Source organism: Gouania willdenowi, unplaced genomic scaffold (assembly GCF_900634775.1).
Source record: "Gouania willdenowi unplaced genomic scaffold, fGouWil2.1 scaffold_91_arrow_ctg1, whole genome shotgun sequence".
NCBI classification, from domain to species: Eukaryota; Metazoa; Chordata; class Actinopteri; order Blenniiformes; family Gobiesocidae; genus Gouania; species Gouania willdenowi.
In genome coordinates, this window is record NW_021145256.1 from 115,673 (window position 1) to 136,539 (window position 20,867).

At 39.8% G+C, this 20,867-nt stretch overlaps 1 protein-coding gene and 1 long non-coding RNA gene across 2 annotated transcripts; both read right to left on the reverse strand.

Annotated features, from left to right (window-relative positions):
* Positions 1-2,114: 2,114 nt before the first annotated feature.
* LOC114461067 (uncharacterized) lies at positions 2,115-5,958 on the reverse strand. The gene is made up of 3 exons (XR_003673790.1): positions 5,906-5,958; positions 5,693-5,809; positions 2,115-2,197 (listed from the first exon to the last, which is right to left on the reverse strand). It is a non-coding gene; the product is annotated as an uncharacterized LOC114461067 (long non-coding RNA).
* An 11,859-nt stretch (positions 5,959-17,817) lies between these two features.
* LOC114461066 (E3 ubiquitin-protein ligase TRIM21-like) lies at positions 17,818-20,860 on the reverse strand. The gene is made up of 2 exons (XM_028442913.1): positions 20,795-20,860; positions 17,818-19,513 (listed from the first exon to the last, which is right to left on the reverse strand). Exons 1-2 carry the CDS (start codon positions 20,813-20,815, stop codon positions 17,912-17,914), a joined length of 1,623 nt encoding a protein of 540 aa, XP_028298714.1. The 5' UTR covers positions 20,816-20,860; the 3' UTR covers positions 17,818-17,911.
* Between the last annotated feature and the right edge of the window lie 7 nt (positions 20,861-20,867).

A 20,867-nucleotide genomic window follows, 5' to 3' on the forward strand; every position in this document is an offset into this window, starting at 1 on the left:
CTTTTAGTTCATTAATATCAAGGCCATATGTTAGAACAAGATCAAGAGTATGATTTAAACGATGAGTAGCTTTATTAATAGTTTGAAAAAAGCCAACTGAGTCTATTAGGGACATAAAGGCTGAGCTCAGGCTATCACTATCTTTGTCCACATGGATATTAAAACCTCCTACTATCAGTATTTTATCAGAACTGAGGACTAAGTTTGATATAAACTCAGAGAATTCTGATAGAAATTCAGAATAAGGGCCTGGAGGACGGTAAATTATCACAAATAAGACTGGCTGGCAGGTTTTTGATTCAGTATGAGATAAATTTAGAACCAGGCTTTCAAAGGAAGTGTAACTGGCCTTTGGTTTAGGATAGATTAGGAGAGAGGAATGATAAATAGCTGCTACACCACCTCCACGGCCTATGTCTCGTGGCATATGAGTATTTAAATGACTGGGAGGAGTGGCTTCATTTAAACTAACATATTCATCTTGATACAGCCATGTTTCAGTTAAACAGAATAAATCAAAGTTATTTTCTGAGATAAGGTCATTTACTAGTAGAGATTTGGATCTCAGTGATCTAATATTTAATAGAGCACATCTAATGGTTTTATGTTTTGGTGTTTCTAGATTTGAGATTTTAATTTTTTTCAGATTTTTATAATTGATACCTCTTTTATTTGATTTTATGTTAAAATCATTGTAAAATTTGGGTCGGGGGACAGACACCGTCTTTATAAAATAATATTCATCACCATCACAACAGTTGTCATGGCGATGAACACAGCTATCATAATAGCAATGAGGGGGAAATTGTCCTAAGGCAAGCGCAGAGGGGCGTGGAGGACTCCCCCTCTGTAACATGGTCTCATTCATGAGATGTCATAACTGTGCCATGTTTTCTGATAGTAGAGATGCTCCCTCCAAAGTAGGATGGATTCCATCTCTTCCTATCAGGTTCGGTTTTCCCCAGAAGGATCTCCAATTATCAATGAAGCCCACCTCGTTTTCTGGACACCACCTCGATAGCCAGCGGTTAAATGATGACATGCGGCTATACATGTCATTACTGGTCAGATTTGGTAAGGGACCAGAGAAAATTACGGAGTCCGACATTGTTTTAGCATAAGCACAAACTGATTCAATGTTCACTTTGGTTGCTTCCGACTGACGACGTCGGGAGTCATTAGTGCCGACATGGAGGACTATCCTATCAAACTTACGGTTACTCTTTGCCAGCAACTTTAGATTTGATTCTATGTCGCCCGCTCTGGTCCCTGGGATGCACCTCACAATGCCCGCTGACTTCGCTAGCTTCACGTTTCTCACTATGGAGTCGCCAATCATCAGAGTTTGTTCCCCGGTGAGTGTGTTGTCCTCACAGAGGGGGGAGAACCTGTTTGAGACGTGAACATGGTGGAGTCCCGAGCGGCTTTTTGACCTTCGACTATGCTTACCACGTACAGTAACCCAGTCATTGCTGGCGGGGGGGGGGGGGGGAGGCTAAGCTAGAGCTAGCACGGTCCGCACCGGCTAGGTCCTGCTTGCTAGCTTCGGTTTTGGTATCAGGGGTGCGGAACCGCTTCTCCAGATTGTTGATCCTCGCCTCCATATCTAACAGTACGCTACACTTTATGCAACTACCATTGTCCCTAAAGGAGGACGAGGAGTAACTAAACATCTGACACACCGGGCAGGAGAGCGGAGGGGAGGAGAGAGAACCCATAGGTGCTAAATTTAAGCTAAGCTAAGCTAAGGACAAAAGGAAGTTTAAAGGAGATTACACTGCCTATAAGAGGCGAGATTGCTTTTTACTTAACCTTCGTACGTTTAACTCTACGGTAAAAAATTTAAACAAGTGTTTTCAAGGCTAAAATATCAATGACAACAAGTTTGATTGGAGTTAGCAGAACACAGTAGTAGAGCGCTGCAAGCAGCGGTAGAGCGTAAACAGGAAATGATTTATACGTCACCACGTCAGTACGTCACCACAATTGGAATTGGAATGTTTAGTGGTGCTTTATCAGTGTGGAGTGTGAAGAACCTGGACCATCAGGAAGAAAACAAACAACCTTATTTATGTTCACTTACTGTGGGTCAGTAGATTGTCGTCCTTTGAAGTCATTGAGTCTGTCCATGGACTTGTTACTTCTAAAGGACACACAACTGGGTTCAGGTCCAGGTCCACTTAGTCTGGGCTCAGTTCTGGTTCAAACACATACATAGTTGTGAGTGTGAAGAACCTGAAGCCTCATTTATTACATGTTGATAAGCACAGATCATTCAAATCAAAAAATGTTATTGATAAAGTTTTGTGTGAATGTAGAAACAGGTGTAAATCTAAATATAATATAAACACCTAGTGGTAGAACAGTGATATGGGGCTATTTTTGCAACAAAACTATTTATGTGTGTTTTATCCAATCTGTGTGTCTCTATTTTGATCTCTGTGTCTGTATTTCAATCCGAGTGTATAATAAGTATTTGTAAACATAGTTGTCTGTATGTAATCTATTCTGTCTGTATTAACATCCGTATGTGTGTGTCATCAAACCAGGACATTCTATTGGCTGTCTCTGTGCATGTGACTTTTGGAACACTTTTGGAGAATGCAATCTGTAATATTTAAACTTGTAACTTGTGCAATACCGTTAAAATCCAGCAGTTGTTGCTGGTACCAAGTGACCCTCAAATTGGAAACAAACTTCATAATACTTAAACAAAAAAAAAAAAAAAAAACTAAATAACCAAAGAACAATCAGTACATGGATTGGTGTCATATGTGTTTGCCTGTTTGTCTTTGATGTAATATATTATTATTATTATTATTATTATATGTGTCACTGTCACAAGGAGCCGAGGCAACACTTTATCAATTCATCATATTTATAAATAGATTTGATGGTTTTGTAAAAAAAAAAAAAAGAATTATTAACATATAGGTAGTTTGGTTTCAGGAATAATCCGTCAACAGCACAAGCACTAACAGATTTAATAAAAAAATAACCTGGTATTGAGTGTTCTCAGATCTAAAGAAGGCGTTTGATACAGTTTACTACAATATACTTATAAGAAAAAAGGAAAAGGGGTAATGTAATGTAATGTTTTGGACTGGATAAAAAGTTATTTTATAGATATAACAGAACACATCATGTTGTTTAAATATTAAATGTGGGGTACCACAGGGGTCAGTTTTGGGGCAAAAAATTTTCATAATGTATATGAATGTAATTTGTAAAGTAAGTGAAAAACTAAAATATGTGTTATTTGCAGATGATACCAATATGCTTTGCACTGATGTGGACTGATGGCAGCTCTTGAGGATGGTCGCTATGGAGATGTGTAAACTAAAAAATTAATAAATTACCATTAAACCTAAAAAACTAATTTTATGTTATTTGGAAATCAGAAAAAAATAAAAATAAAGATGTAAAAGTAAATATAGACAATATTAACATAGAAAGAGTGAACATAGTCACATTTTTTGGTGTGATCTTGGACCACAGGATCTACTGGAAGTCACACATTAAATACATTAAAGGGAAGATGGTGAGGAGTATTTCTATTGCTGTTCTGGGCAAAACAAGGCTAATTCTTAATAAAAAAAAAAAAAAAAAGCATTGCACACTCTATTATACACTTGTTTTACCATATTTAATTTACTATCTTGAAGTTTGAGGAAATACATACATGACGAACATCCAACCGTTATTCACAATGTAAAAAGATCCATCAGACTGATTCATCACACAGGATACAGAGAACACACACATGGATTATTATTATAAACATCAGATTTAAAACTCCAGATCTCATCAAACTCTAAACTGTCCAAATGATTTATAAAACAAGTAAAGGTTTACTTCCAAAAGGGTTGGGAAAATATTTTTAGAGAGAGAAGGAGAATATAATTTAAGAGTAAAACTACATGTAAACATACAATATGCTAGAACAACATTGAAAAAGATGAGTATAACATTATCAGGGGTTAAATTATGGAACTGTCTAAAGGATGAAATAAAACAAAGCACCAACATAAACCAGTTTAAAAAGCTTTTTAAATCATATATCGTTAGTAAGTATAAAGAAAGAAGAACAATTATTTTACCTAGGACAGCATTAATATATAATATGTACATCCATCCATCCATTTTCATCCAATTTAGAGACTCCAATCAACCTTACAGTCATGTTTTTGGATTGTGGGAGGAAGCCGGAGTACCTGGAGGAAACCCACGCAGCACATGGAGAACATGCAAACTCTACACAGAAAGGACCCAGGTGTCCACCCCAGGGCTTGAACCCAGAACCTTCTTGCTGTGAGGCGGACGTGCTAACCACTATATATTGCCACTCTAAATGTATTTGATGACATTTGTGTCATAAATATAAAATAGTTTCATATTAATATGATGTACATGTCATATACATACAAATTGTTTTTAAACACAACTAAACTGATAACCTGATAAACCATTTGCTGGTAACTTTAACCACCAACATGAGTAGTTTTCACTCATTGTTTGGTCACATGTTGGGACTCTAACACACCCTCATTACTTCACTGTAGAAAATATATAGAACCAGTACACACACGCACGCATGCGCGCACACACGCACACACGCACACACGCACACAGAGCTTTGGTCGTGTCAGAATCCACTGTTCACTCATTCTTAAAGTGATGCTGCTACCATATATGGTTAACTGGAGGCGTGTCTTATTGCTAACAATTATTGGTAGAAAGTGAAGTCACATGATCTAAACTCTAACACATGTCCATCATGATCTCAGATCAACAGTTAATCTCATCATCAACTAAACACTTCATACACGTCTCAACAGAAGCTCATTGAACCACAACACTAACACATAGTGTTACCATGGAAACGCACACTGAACTACACAATACTAACAACAAAGATCATTACATTAAATACATCTGATCTTTAACTTTGAATGATTTATGTCAGGTTTTATTATAAACTAAGATCTTTGATGGTTCTAAATGATTGTATATGATGTAATAAAGACTAAATCAATCATTTACAGTAATTAACAACATTTGTGCTTTGGACAGATGGACATGTGTTAGAGTTTAGATCATGTGACTTCACTTTCCACCAATGATTGTTAGCAATAAAAAACTGTAAAGTATCCTGTACTTTTTATTGAGATGATCACAGTCTCCATGTGTTTAAACCATCAGTAATAATATGTTTATATAAATATACGTGTTTATCTCCTCTGTTTACCACACAGTATATGATCCATTCATTGATCAGAGATTAATACAGTTTATTTTATATTGTTAACAAGCATTGGTCCTAAAGTGTGTTAGTGTTTGAAAAATGTGCTGTAAAAGTTTAGTGTTTATCAGGTGGTGAACTAATTATAATAATGTATAATTATTAATAATAATAACTAGTGACTGAGGAAATAGTTGGTGAGTGTATTTAGTGTGAAAACAAAGAAAAGTGATTAACACTTTAGTCCACATGGACTGAGAGATGAATCAACACTGCTGTGTGTTCGACCTCTGTCCACACGCTTCATAAATACTGATTCTTTTTGTACTGGTGCACATTCTACATTTCATTGGTCTGAACGTATTTAGAACCAGTTCTATGAACGGATCAATAAATGAGGCCCCTGGACCATCAGGAAGACAACCAGCAACCTTCTTTATGTGGACTCACTGTGGGTCAGTAGATGGACCATCTTTGAAGTCAAGGAGTCTGCCCATGGACTGGTCACTTCTAAAGGACACACAGCTGGGTCCAGGTCCAGGTCCAGATGTGAGCTTCTTCCTGGTCCTTGAACACGCACGCACGCACACACACACACACACACACACACAGTGTAACACTGATGTACAGAGGTGTGAATGTTGAGCTCTGACGTGGTCTCACCTCTGATCTTCAGTCTGGATCTCATGTTGTTCCTTCACCGTGTCCTGATCCATCTCCACGTCATGAGATGATGAGCTGAAGATATGAGTGTGAGACAGACAGCGCTACCTGAGTATCATGGTAAAGAGTGTAAACACACATTAGAGAAGATAAAAGATGTCAAAGCTCTGAGTTTCACAACAGATATCTGGAGCTCTGAAGTATAACAGCACACTGACTGAATGAGAGTTAGTGCTACACATTGTGATGCTAACGCTAAATGCCACACACTGTGATGCAAACGCTAATGCTACACACTGATGCCAACGCTAAATGTTACACACTGTGATGCCAACGCTACATGTTACACGCTGTGATGCTAACGCTAAATGCTACACGCTGTGATGTATATATATATATATACACACTGAACAACAATATAAACACTTTTGTTTTTGCTCCCATTTTTCATGAGCTGAACTCAAAGATCTAAAACATTGAAGATCTGTTTCTCTCAGATATTGTTACAAATGCGTGTAAATGTGTGTCAGTGAGCAGAGATAGCCCCTCCCACCTCACAGGTGTGTCATATCAACATGCTGATTAGACAGAATGATTATTGCATAGGTGTGCCTCAGGGTGGCCTCAGGGGGGCCACAATAAAAGGACAAAAAACAACAACAATTTTACACCTTGGCAGCCCACTGCTCCTCTGTGGTGGTTACATTAGGGGTTTTTCAACATTGGGGTCGTGACCCCATGTGGGGTCACCTGGAAATGAATTGGCGTCACCTGAAATGTCTAGTAATAATGAAAATAAAATAAATAATACAGATATTTAAAAATAATAAATGCAAGTTCTAAAATAAATTAAAACATGTAATAATAATAAAATAAAAAAATCATACTTTGTCAGCCCACTGCCATTTTTAAAATAATTACTAAACATATTTTATAAAATGTAATTAATCTATTTTTATTTATCTATTTTGCACATTTAAAATAATCTATACATAATATCTCCAAAATAGATATACAGTTCAGGAAGAGGCAGAATGAGCTTAAATAATTATATATATTACATTAACACCTCACACATGTCATACAACTGTATTCTATACTTTCACTTTGTCAAATATAAATCTATATAAAATGCAGTATATAAATATCTGAGCCTGCACTTATTGTTACTCTGTGCACTGATATTGGCTACTCTGTATTTGTAAAACAAACATGATCAAAACACTAATTTTAGAGAAAAAGTCTCCATAAATGTGTGATATAAAATGTGAACCAGTCACTGAGCTGTCAGTTCATTGATGTGACTTTATTTTATGACTGTGTAATTGGTTCATCATGACCTTGTAACTTTTACAACTTAAACTACCTCTTTTTTTCACTTATTCCCTGCAGTTACCAGCAGATAACTGCAGAGAATACCTTCTATATGAAGGGCCACACTTTAATGGGGAATGGGCCATGTGTCAACAGCACTAGAGAATGAGGACAGCCTGCTGCTGGACCCCCGTCTCCTGACGTCCACGTTGCTCCAGTGCAGAGCCAAACAGGTGTGCTCACTGTGGAGGGCACTGTGGTGATGGTAAACATGACAGTAGAGGGTCTCACAGTACACTGATCCTCACACACTCACCACAGTCTGAAAGTAGGACTCTACATGACACTATCATCTCCCTATGTTCTTTGTTTGGTGGATCCCATCAGGATGAGGGAGGGGCATGGCAGGTCTGTGCCTCATAGAAGGCTGACCCTGGAGTAGGTGAGCTCTTCTGCTGGACTTTGTAGGAAGTCCTAATGACTGTAGATAGTATTTATTATACCTACATCAGTACAACACTCTGATAGATTAGACACTTACACAAAAGCATGGCATCAACAAAGAATTCACAGCACGTACGTACGACCACATCACAGAACTTTCACCCTTTAGGTTAAAAAACACACTTAATACACACCACCACCCAGCATGTGTCCTGTTCTCTCACTGGTAAGATTCAAAGTACAGTTGTCCTTATTAATATTTGTCTATTTATCACAAACAATTTTACACAAGAGGCCGTGCTGTTGTGCTGAAATCACACCAGTGCTGATATTCAGCACAACAGCATGATTTACAGTGTGATATTACTTTTATACAACAGTTCTACAAGTGGATTTTATTAGTTAACAGTATTAAGTGACAACAAATTATGTATTTATGTATTTCATCATTTATTTGGCTCCTCCAAAACAAATAGGTCCACATCTGGAATGGAGACGAGGCTGTTGCTAGGCAACAGATAAACATTTTCTAACACTGATACAGTTGACTAATGTTATTAGAAATCCTAAACAGAGGAGTGATAACGTGTGTAAAAAGTCTCAGTGCTATTGTTATTCTATATCAGCACTCATGGAATGTCTTTCGTCCAATCAAATGACTTATTTGGAACAAAATGTTGTTTAATGGTAGGGTTGGTAACTATCTCCAGATACACTTTTCAAGTTTTTGGTAGAAATGTTCATTATGTCCGGACAGATGTGAAGATCTTATGTATTCTGAAAAAGGAACTGTAGCGTCTGTAAATCTGCAATAACTGCGACCAATGGGATTTTCACAGTTCGTTTTTTTTCAACCAATCACATCTCTTGGTCTTCCTGCTCGTTCACGGCCCCGTGCGTGCACGAGCGTACATTAAAAAGCGCGTCACCATTGTTAGAGGAAGCCTGGAAGTAGACAACAGAATGGCGGAGAAAGTACCTATTCCACATTTACTGGTAACGTCTTGCCCTGCTAAGAAGGGCAAGAAAAGAAAGACGTTTTTAGAAAAAGCTGCAAAAAAGAGGTCTTTGGATTTAGCAAGAGGAAAGACAAAAATCTGCATCGGAACATCTTTTGATGTTCCGATGCAGATTTTGAATGATGGCGACAATTGAAGGAGGACAAGGGCCTGAAAACTGATGCTATGGTTGCTGAATTACTTTTGGACAGGTAAGGTTGTTTTGTTGCCTGGGTGATTGTGTTATTTTTTAAAATAGTGGAAGCAATTCAAGCTATTTGTCATATTAGCCAGATGTTAACGTTAGCGATACATGTCGCAAAGTATTTCTGTTGTTGGATTAGCCTGATGCTACTGTTGATTCTCTGTTAGTGCGAGCTAGTTTAGCAGCTACAGTGTGTACAGTATACATGTGTGCGTGTTTGAGCGTGTGTGTTGTGTTTGCTTTCAGCAGGGCGGTCAACAGCTGTAATGTAGGATATTTGTGATTCTTTTTAGCTATAACTGTGCTCCGTCGACTTCAACGCCGTGGAAGGACTCACTTGTGAGACTACCTAACCCCGCTGTGTCAACTGTTGCTCCCGAGTCACTGTCTGAGAAGTGCGTCTAACTTTAGGCTGATATGAACATGTGTTGTATTACCATGCTATCCAACATTCTTCCTAACTTGTCGTTTGTTCTACGTGCATCATGCTATTACTAAATGTATATGCCGATAGTGTGTGGGGGGTGGGGGGAGGGGGGAGATCTGTACGTAAGGCAAGGGGGGGAGGGGGGATCTTATGTTGTACTCTGTGTTATCCAGATGTATAAACATAGCTGATGAACAACTGAAACTGTAATGACTTTTTGTTATCGAGTGACATACAATAGAAATGGTGTGGTTTGTCTATCAAATGCAGTAACTGTCAGATATGTAATTCTGATGTTCTTTCTAAAGGTGAACCACTGCCGAAACAATAAGTTCCCACAGTGGACGACGCTGCCACATACAGAGCCTCACCTGCCGACCAACACTTCATGTGTATTGCCTTTGTTAATTCCATTGTTTTTGCAGGATGAAAGTTGTATGAAGTGTATGTGACATTTCTTTTTTATAATAAAAATTGTACAAGTGTACACATTTGTTATCATTACTAGTAAGGAGATTCAAAATGTTATAGCTTGATTGTAGATGTTTGTTCAAGCAAATGCCAAAATACTCTATAAAAATGTGTAAATACAGCTACTTCTTCTGTAATGATAATAGATAAAACAAAAAAAACAACACCTTGCTCAGTGCAGGGCACATTTATTTACACTTGTCATAATGGAAACATTATTGCACTCTTCCAGGGATGTAACCCGTATAATGTCCCAGTAGATCTGGAAAGCAATCTCTGATTCTCCACACAACGCAACTAGGAATAACAACTCTATTGCCTCGTCCCAGTGCCCCATATTGCCACATAACATATTGACGGTAGGCTGCATGGCGTAATTGTTTGCTGCTCTCCCCTCGGTTGGGCAGATCATCCAAGCCCCGGACATCATTCTAAATTCGGCTGGCAAGTCGCAGGTGGCCCTCCTGTAGTATGTAGGCTGCCATGTGAGGCAATATGGAAATACAAGCTTCTGGCTGTTGCCCACAGCACTTGCATTCTACATCTGTGGGCATATCCCTGCAGTTGTTGCACACACACCAGCTCAGCTGATTTGACACTTGAGTGCCAGGTGCTGGTGCATTTGCTGATGTGATGTGTAGCAGGTCAAACATCATGCTTGGTTCACGTGACAAGCAGCGCTGCAGCAGTTGACGACATTCCTCTAAGTTTAGTGTTTGAATTCTGGCCTGTAAAGCATAACATTTTCAAGATATTTAGGAATGTTTCATTGAATATAGCTTTACTGTTCTCTAAGAGGAATCTAGTGTCCACACTAAGTAGCGTGCCAGTTTATTACATGTGATGTTGATTGCAGAACCTATATTTGCTATACCTGCTCATCTGCAATTCGTAGACCCTGCAGAATCTGAGCACGACTTGGATTATCTTGATCGAGGATTATTGTTCCCCGTCCTCTGGTTCCCCGTCCTCTGCCTCTGAGACGTTGGCCTCTATTTGTGGCAATCTTCCTTTGACTTCGGCCACGTCTCCTCTGACTCCACGATGTACTTGGCTCCGGACTGTAATCAGGGTCAGAGGCATAAAACCTCTCACCTTCTGAACTCTAAAAGAGAAATAAGAAATTATATCAAACATTTAGGCTTTTCGTCAATGATTATAACTGAACAAAAAATGTATCTGTAATTGCTGTAGACATGACATTATTTTTCCCAGCTCTATTACATCTATTGAATTAAAAAAAAATCAATATTAGATTAGATATACTTTATTTTATTTCGGGCAGGGAAATTACAATTCCAGTTGTATTATAGAAAGAAAAGAAATGCAGCACTCGGGTGAAATAATATATAAATACAGAATATTAAATATAAAAAAGAAACCAGAATGTACAGAAATAAATAATAATTAAAGCCGCGAGCGGCGTCATAGGTTCCGATGAAGCGGCCGGGGGCGGTAACCCACGGTCACGTATACCACTGTTGGGGATTTGGGAATTGGCCTAGAGTTATAAGCGTTTTCGTATAACGGCGTAGTTATGGCGAGGGATTCTCCCGTGTCATTATAGGCCCCTCCCACTGATCACAGCCTTTTTTTTCTTCCATAGCAATTTGCTCCCCTCTGTGTAGGTTCATCCTACAGTGTTTTGAAGTCAACACGACATATCGTCTGTCCGCTACAGCTGCTCGTGTTGGACGACCACAGAAGCGGCGTCCTCTGAGAACGCAAGGCATTGTGGGTAAATTGGTTATCGTTTTTTGTTTAGCTCTGGACAGTGATCGTGTGTATCAAATATGAAGCAGTTTGAACTTTGCATTCTGGAGTTGCAAGCGTTTTCGTATAACGGCGTAGTTATGGCGAGGGATTTTCTTGTGTCATGATAGGCCCCTCCCACTTTTCACAGCCTGCTCTATTTGCCATAGAAATGTGCTTCCATCTAATAAGATTCATCCTACAGTGTTTTGAAGTCAACACGACATATCGTCTGTCCGCTACAGCTGCTCGTGTTGGACGACCACAGAAGCGGCGCCCTCTGAGAACGCAAGGCATTATGGGTAAATTGGTTCTCGAGTTTTGTTTATGGCTGTACGGTCATCATGTGTATCAAATATGAAGCAGTTTGAACTTTGCATTCTAGAGTTATAAGCTTTTTCCTAGAACGGCGTCCTGTAAATGCTAACCGTGTACATGACCTTAAATGACACCGGTCGAAAACACAAGGCATGATGGGAAATGTTTCAAAACAGTCATGACCAAGCTTGGGCACTTGTCCTTTGTGTGAAATTTGAAGCTGATCGAAGTTTGTGTGTCAGAGTTATGGAGATTTGGAATTTTTTGCGTGCTAACGAAAATTAGCATTGCAGTTTTGTGGCGGCGCCACGACCAAACCGTGACAGATACAAAAATTCTTTCGATAACTTTTCATCTTCAATGGGTCCTATGTGGTGTTGCCAAGTTTTAAGCGAATCGGATGAATCCCCTCAGACTAGATAGCGCAGATGCGTTTCGAGGGCGAAACGCCATTTTTGACCTTTGACCCAAGATGGCTGACTTCCTGTTTGGTTTTGGGCGGGGTCACAATGTAACTTTTTGCTCATTCTGGGGCGAAGACTACATGTGGCGATTTTCGTGCAAATCGGTCAGACCTGGCGGTCGTGTGGTTCCATCGTTTGTTTTGGCGGCGAAAACGCACGCTATGCGTGCGTTTTCTGTCCGTTTTTTTTCACGCCACCAAATTATCAAATTTTTCGCCAGGCCTGAGGTGCGTGCAAATTTCGGTGAGTTTTCGGGCATTTTTAGGGGGTCGAATTAGCGATCAAAGGCGGGCGGGGTATAATAATAATAATAATAGGAAATTAAAGCCGCGAGCGGCGTCATAGGTTCCGATGAAGCGGCCGGGGGCGGTAACCCACGGTCAAGTATACCACTGTTGGGGATTTGAGAATTGGCCTGGAGTTGTAAGCGTTTTCGTATAACGGCGTAGTTATGGGGAGGATTTTCCTGTGTCATGAAAGGCCCCTCCCACTTTTCACAGCCTGCTCTATTTGCCATAGCAATGTGATTCCATCTAATAAGATTCATCCTACAGTGTTTTGAAGTCAACACGACATGTCGTCTTGCAGCTAGAGCTGCTGGCGTAGGACGGCCCAAGAAGCGGCGCCCTCTGAGAGCGCAAGGCATTGTGGGTGTTTTTGGTTATCGTTTGTTGTTTGGGGCTGTACGGTCATCATGTGTATCAAATATGAAGCACTTTGAACTTTGCATTCTGGAGTTGTAAGCGTTTTCGTAAAACGGCGTAGTTATGGCGAAGGATTTTCCTGTGTCATGATAGGCCCCTCCCACTTCTCACAGCCTGCTCTATTTGCCATAGCAATGTGCTTCCATCTAATAAGATTCATCCTACAGTGTTTTGAAGTCAACACGACATATCGTCTGTCCGCTACAGCTGCTCGTGTTGGACGACCACAGAAGCGGCGCCCTCTGAGAACGCAAGGCATTATGGGTAATTTGGTTCTCGAGTTTTGTTTATGGCTGTACGGTCATCATGTGTATCAAATATGAAGCAGTTTGAACTTTGCACTCTAGAGTTATAAGCGTTTTCGTATAACGGCGTAGTTATGGCGAGGGATTTTCGTGTGTCATTATAGGCCCCTCCCACTGGCCATGATGGGTAATTTGGTCATCGAGCTTTGTTTATGGATGGACAATCATCGTGTGTATTAAATATGAAGCAGTTTGAACTTTGCATTGAAGCGTTATAAGCATTTTCCTATTATAGCGTGCTGATGGCGAAGGATTCTCCCGTGTAATTATAGGCCCCTCCCACTGATCACAGCCTGTTTTTTCTTCCATAGGAATTTGCTCCCCTCTGTGTAGGTTCATCCTACAGTGTTTTGAAGTCAACACGACATATCGTCTGTCCGCTACAGCTGCTCGTGTAGGACGACCACAAAAGCGGCGCCCTCTGAGAACGCAAGGCATTGTGGGTAAATTGGTTATCGTTTGTTGTTTAGCTCTGGACAGTGATCGTGTGTATCAAAGATGAAGCAGTTTGAACATTGCATTCTAGAGTTATAAGCTTTTTCCTATTACAGCGTGCTGATGGCGAAGGATTTTCCTGTCATGATAGGCCCCTCCCACTTTTCACAGCCTGGTATATTTTCCATCGCAATGTGCTTCCATCTAATAAGATTCATCCTACAGTGTTTTGAAGTCAACACGACATGTCGTCTTGCCGCTAGAGCTGCTGGCGTAGGACGGCCCAAGAAGCGGCGCCCTCTGAGAGCGCAAGGCATTGTGGGTGTTTTTGGTTATCGTTTGTTGTTTGGGGCTGTACGGTCATCATGTCTATCAAATATGAAGCACTTTGAACTTTGCATTCTGGAGTTGTAAGCGTTTTCGTATAACGGCGTAGTTATGGCGATGGATTTTCCTGTGTCATGATAGGCCCCTCCCACTTTTCACAGCCTGCTCTATTTGCCATAGCAATGTGCTTCCATCTAATAAGATTCATCCTACAGTGTTTTGAAGTCAACACGATATATCGTCTGTCCGCTACAGCTGCTCGTGTTGGACGACCACAGAAGCGGCGCCCTCTGAGAACGCAAGGCATTGTGGGTAAATTGGTTATCGTTTGTTGTTTAGCTCTAGACAGTGATCGTATGTATCAAATATGAAGCAGTTTGAACTTTGCACTCTAGAGTTATAAGCGTTTTCGTATATATGGCGTTGTTATGGCGAGGGATTTTCGTGTGTCATTATAAGCCCCTCCTACTGACCACAGTCTGTTGTTTCTTCAATAGGAATTTGCTCCCCTCTGTGTAGGTTCATCGTACAGTGTTTTGAAGTCAACACGACATATCGTCTGTCCGCTACAGCTGCTCGTGTTGGACGACCACAGAAGCGGCGCCCTCTGAGAACGCAAGGCATTGTGGGTAAATTGGTTATCGTTTCTTGTTTAGCTCTGGACAGTGATCGTGTGTATCAAAAATGAAGCAGTTTGAACATTGCATTCTAGAGTTATAAGCTTTTTCCTAGAACGGCGTCCTGTTGATGCTAACCGTGTACATGACCTTAAATGACACAGGTCGAAAACACAAGGCATGATGGGAAATGTTTCAAAGCAGTCATGACCAAGCTTGGGCACATGTCCTTTGTGTGAAATTTGAAGCTGATTGAAGTTTGTGTGTCAGAGTTATGGAGATTTGGAATTTTTTGCGTGCTAACGAAAATTAGCATTGCATTTTTGTGGCGGCGCCACGACCAAACCGTGACAGATACAAAAATTCTTTTGATAACTTTTCATCTTCAATGGGTCCTATATGGTGTTGCCAAGTTTTAAGCGAATCGGATGAATCCCCTCAGACTAGTTCGCGCAGATGCGTTTCGAGGGCGAAACGCCATTTTTGACCTTTGACCCAAGATGGCTGACTTCCTGTTTGGTTTTGGGCGGGGTCACAATGTAACTTTTTGCTCATTCTGGGGCGGAGACTACACGTGGCGATTTTCGTACATATCGGTCAAACCTGGCGGTCGTGCGGTTCCATCGTTTTTTTGGCGGCGAAAACGCACGCTACGCGTGCGTTTTCTGTCCGTTTTTTTTCACGCCACCTAATTATCAAATTTTTCGCCAGGCCTGAGGTGCGTGCAAATTTCGGTGAGTTTTCGGGCATTTTTAGGGGGTCGAATTAGCGATCAAAGGCGGGCGGGGTATAATAATAATAAAACGATATAATAGCGAAAACAATAGGTTCCTCTGTCCCATTCTGGGACATCGGAACCTAATAAAAAAGGTTTCTACAGACTACAGCTATACTCCTCTCTCTGTCTGTTGTATTATCCCTGACTGGTAATTAGGCAAAAAGTGGCACTAAAAGAAAACAATAAGAAATGAAAACAACACTAAAAATAATAATTATAGACACGCAGAAAAGTAAGATGTTGTAAGGGAAACTGAATAACAAGGTGAAAATGAATAAGGTGCCAAATAAATGAAAATAATGATTATAATAAAATAAATGAGGTAAAAGATGTATTACTTATGTTCTAGGACAGTGGCAGACCAGCTGATCGATACTCTGAGTAGTGGTAAAGAAAAACTCATTATAATAAACCTTTGTTTTCAGGAGGACTACAACTTGGGGACGAATGTCGCCCTCCTTCTAAAAGCTTTACTACCGGGTAACCTAATGCTAACATGCTAGCTTGGCCGCCACCGTTGTTAGTAAATTAGTCACTTTTTTAACATATAAAATGATAAAGTATATCTTACCGCTGAATGCGACATCATACGCTTGGCTGAGGTCTGCTTCTGCGTGCGCGTTCATGTGAGTGAGGGGGGGTGGCTTCAGAGGAAGCACAGGGGGGTGGGGGAGTCGGAAGGCGGAGCTGTCGGAGCATGCTACATCAAAATCAAGCTAGGTTTAGAAAGTTATCGACCCTACCTTTAAGTTTTAACTCGACACAAACTTCCTCTTCTTCCCTCACAACTGGGATTCTGATGAGGAAACAGCTTATTGTCACTGGTTTGTAGACTTTTTGTAGCCAAACATAGGTTTTTACCTCCATCCAAAGAGTCAGGCTGTTAGCAGAGGGAGGCTGACACCTAGTGGCCACAGAGGAGACTGCACACACCACAGCAGCCTGGAACCAGCATCTAAAGCAGGAGTTCTCAACCTTGGGGCAAGGACCCTGTTTTTTGCTCATACTTTCCCTTTTTCTGCAACTAAACCAAACTTGCCATATTTTAACATGCTTTCATCCCTTTTTCTTGCCATATTTTTGCTCCTTTTAAAGCATTTTTACTATATTACTCCCATTTCTGCCACTTCCAATCTAATTTCAATGCCTTTTCTGCACACGTGTATCCACTTTTGCACTTTCCACCACTTTTCCACCTAATGTCACAAATGTTGACCCATTATTGTCACTTTTAACCTATTTTCATCATATTCCATGCTCAATTTTTTTTTGCCAATTTAACCACATTCACCATTTGTCATTCCCATTATTAGCCAGTTTCAACTAATTGTTCCAATATTGACAGTTTTAACCATTTTTAGCACTTTATGTCAGTTTTTGCCCGCTCTAGTTTGCTACTTTAAACCCATTTCTGTGGTGTCGCGGCCTGAAACGGTTGAAAACCACTGATCTAAAGAACAAGTCACCAACCTTTGTGAAACATGGAGCTACTTTAAAACTAGTGAATAATCCAAAGGGCTACCAGTGAGATAAACACTTCTTAAACACCAAAACTTCACGGTTTCTCTTTAATTAAAGGGTAAGATAATAAGGAAGAGTCGTAGTGACTTAAAAAGTACATTTTAAAGTTTGAACATTCAACACTTTATTCTTCTTAATTCATGCAAATGCTTTATTTTCACCACATTTTTTTTTTGTAAATTCTTTATTTTTCTGTATTTTTGTTTAAACAATTACACAAAGTTTACAAAGGGTGGCATACAGCACACTTTGACAGATACAATAATAAAGTGTATAGATGCCTGTGATCTTTACAAGTGCTTTTTTCTTGAAATAAAACTCAAAGAGAAATAAAAAAAAAAACAAACAAAAAAAAACAGTTAAATTCAATTAAAATTAAGTAAACCTGGATAAACAGAGAATACTTCTTCGACGTTCAATCACCCTCTTTTACATGTAGGTTTCAAAAGTAATATGACAAAAAACAAAAGAAAAAGGAAAGTGTACATAGTTTTATATATCAACATTTATACCCACATACAACACTTAAAAATAAAATGTACCACAGTTATACTCAACACAATTACAAATTAAACTTAGATGGACTTACAAAAACTCCTTAGATAACCTGAGCATCTTATTTTCATTACATTCCATAGAAAAAATCATCATGTTCCTATTTTACTAACCGCTAACACATTTTAACTGATCATAAAACATGAAACATGTTTGTACAATGAATCATTTTGTAAAATATTTTTTTTTAATCCACTTTTATTTCATCACAATCCAAACACCAAATGTGAAACTTCTTTAATAAAATGTTTCCTCCCACTGTTGAGAATCATACATGTTAGGTTGGATGGAGTGCGTAACCAACCTGGAGAAGTGAATGGTTGCAGAGAACCATTGAATCTATTGTTGGTGAGACTTCATCATGACACTGATCATTCACTTTGATTGACAGGACAGATGATCAGAGGTGCTGAGTTTTTACCACCATAGTTTAAACCAGGACTAAAGTATGGGTGTAGTTTATGAGTGAAGCAGCAGTGAGTGAAGGAGTAGATCAGAGCTGCAGCATCTACATCATAAAAGGAGACCACACCCTCCTCATAGTCCACAAACACACCCACCTTCTCAGGAACACACTTCAGATGAAGAGTGACTGAATGATCTTCACATGCTTTATACACATTTCCATCTCTGAGTGCCACAGTCCATAAACCATTCTTAGGACACAGAGTGATCTTTCCCTTCCTGTTGATGGATTCTTTAACCACTCCAAAATCCCAGTCAGTTTTTCCTTTAACCTGAACCTCAAAGTAAAATCTACCTGAATTGAAACTCTGTTTCCCTAAAACACTGACACAAGGAGAAAATCTCTCTTTGTTGTGTAGACGTTTCTTCCACACAGCACTGAAGTAAATTTGTTTCCCATCATCAGACAGGACGAGTTTAGGATGAGCTGTAAGAGGATCAAGAGTCACATCTACTGCAAACTGCTGCAGCCTCTTCATCTCTAACATCTTTATCTTCATCATCTTGTCACTGAGTGTGTCCTCCAGCTGAGCCACAGCTCTCAGCACAGTTCCTTCATATGATGATGGATGGACCATGACCTCTGTCCAGTCCTTGGTGGCTGGAGGAGCTTTCAGGGAGCAGAAGTGTTGGAGGAGGTGGTCTTCAGAGTGGGAGAGCTGCTCCACCTCAGAGCTTCTCTTCATCAGCTTAAAGATTTCCTCCTCCAGCTCTTTGATCAAACATTCAGCCTCTCTCTCTTCTGCTTCCTGTTGCTCCTCCATTGTCTTCATCAGCTCCTTCAGGCCTCTTCGAACAAGCTCCATCAGAGCAGTGAACAGCTCCACACCTTCAGCTTTCCCTCTGTCTGCTGCTTCCTTCCTGAATCTCACTGACTCTCTGATCACCTCCAGCTTCTCTCGTCTCTTTTGGATCATCTGCTGAAGATAAACTTTCTTGTCTTCAAACAGATCTTCTCCCAGAGGGACTAACTGGTGACTCTTGTGCTCCAAAACAGAACACATCAAGCAGACACGTGTCTGATCGCTCTGACAGAACAGCTCCAGAGGTTTGCTGTGCTTTGGACACATCCTGGTTTCCAGGTTCTCCACAGGCTCCACCAGCTGATGTCTTCTCAGGCCTGATGCTGTCAGATGAGGCTTCAGGTGAGTCTCACAGTAGGAGACCATACAGTCCAGGCAGGACTTCAGGGCCTTTACTTTGGTTCCATTGCAGACGTCACAGGGAACTTCTCCTGGTGCTGCTGCTTTCTTCTCAGATTCACGTCTGAACTGAGAAACCATCTCACGCATCAAAATATTGACCTTCAGCTGAGGTTTAGTGCTGAACACCTGATTACACACGGGACACCTGCTGGTGGTACTGGTGTCCCAGTGTGTGCTGATGCATGTTTTGCAGAAGTTGTGTCCACATGGTGTGGTGACTGGATCAGTGAGCACCTCCAGACAGATGGAGCACAGGAAGTGATGTTCAGACATCCCACTGCAGGCAGGAGACATGTCCACAAACTGAGGGACAGAGACAAGCAGCACATTAACAGGACACTCTCATTGTTGTGGAACGTTCCTTTACTAATGTTTCTGAGTCCATCTCACTGAGATCACCTCTAGTATTTAGCATTGATTCAGTCATCCTGTAGTAATGTGGACAGTCGGCTGTGCCTCAGCAGCTGAATGTAAAAGTGCAATAGTTTTAATGTTTAAGGTTCAAATTAGTTCTAAAGTTCTCTCGTATTAACACTGGAATTTTTCTAAATTATAGGTTAGGTTTTTTGCGCATTTTATTTTAATGTACAATCTTCTTTCTTTAAAATAACCAAGATATTGTGTATTAACAGACTGAAGTTTAACATAGCACAAACCTTTAAAGTCTGCATGGACCACACACTACATTTCTCAGTGATTTTGTTTGGGAACAAATTAATTTACTTTACTTGTAACTTATAAATACACGTAATTTCTTTGCAACTTGTGACTGAAATTCACAAATTGTGATTATTTGTGATTATTTAGTCAGATTTACAATTGATTGGTTATTTTTTAATCCATTCACGGCTAATTTATATTAAAAAAAATACGTTCCCCATGAGCAGTAGAGACCTTTCTTAGATGATATCACACATCACATGACTTTTAGTGGTGGGTGGTAGATGATGGAAACCAATGGCAAACTGTTTACACATTTAATCACTAACCTAGAAACTGGTTAGATATATTTGCACTTCAATCCTGTTTTTTTTTTTTTTTCAAAATGAACATTACATTTATATCAAACCTCATTTGGACTCCGTAGAATGAAAGTTAAAGATATGGAAAACGTCACATTACCAAGTCTAAACTTTAGTTCAAGCTATCTTCAATGTTCCTCAAATAAAGATATCTATGTAGTTGTAGATATCTGAGAAGATGTTTGGACTTGGCAGAAGTAGAAAGTTGTTATTCTGTTTGTTTTATTCATTTTTATATTAACTCGTCACATTTCCTGAGATGCAATTGCCGTTTGCTAAAAAGCAAAAGTGTTGATTATCTAAAAAAGGAAACAAATGGTTCATTCATTCCTACATCAAATATGTTAGTTTCTCATGTATGAATATAATTTCTCTTTAACTAAAAAATATGTTAATCTATGGAATTTTCAGTGGAATACTGGATTACACAAATATTCAATAGCTACAGCCTTGAAACATATTGTGTACAATTATATATAACATGTTGTTGGATGTGAATCCCTGTTTTAAATGTTAACAAAATGAGCTAAATGCAGAAACCAGTTAGAAAATCGTAACTTACCTTTGACGTTAGATGTCCCATAATTAAGCCCTTCAGTGTTTAAAGGTGTTCCCATAAAAAGCAGCAGAGCAGC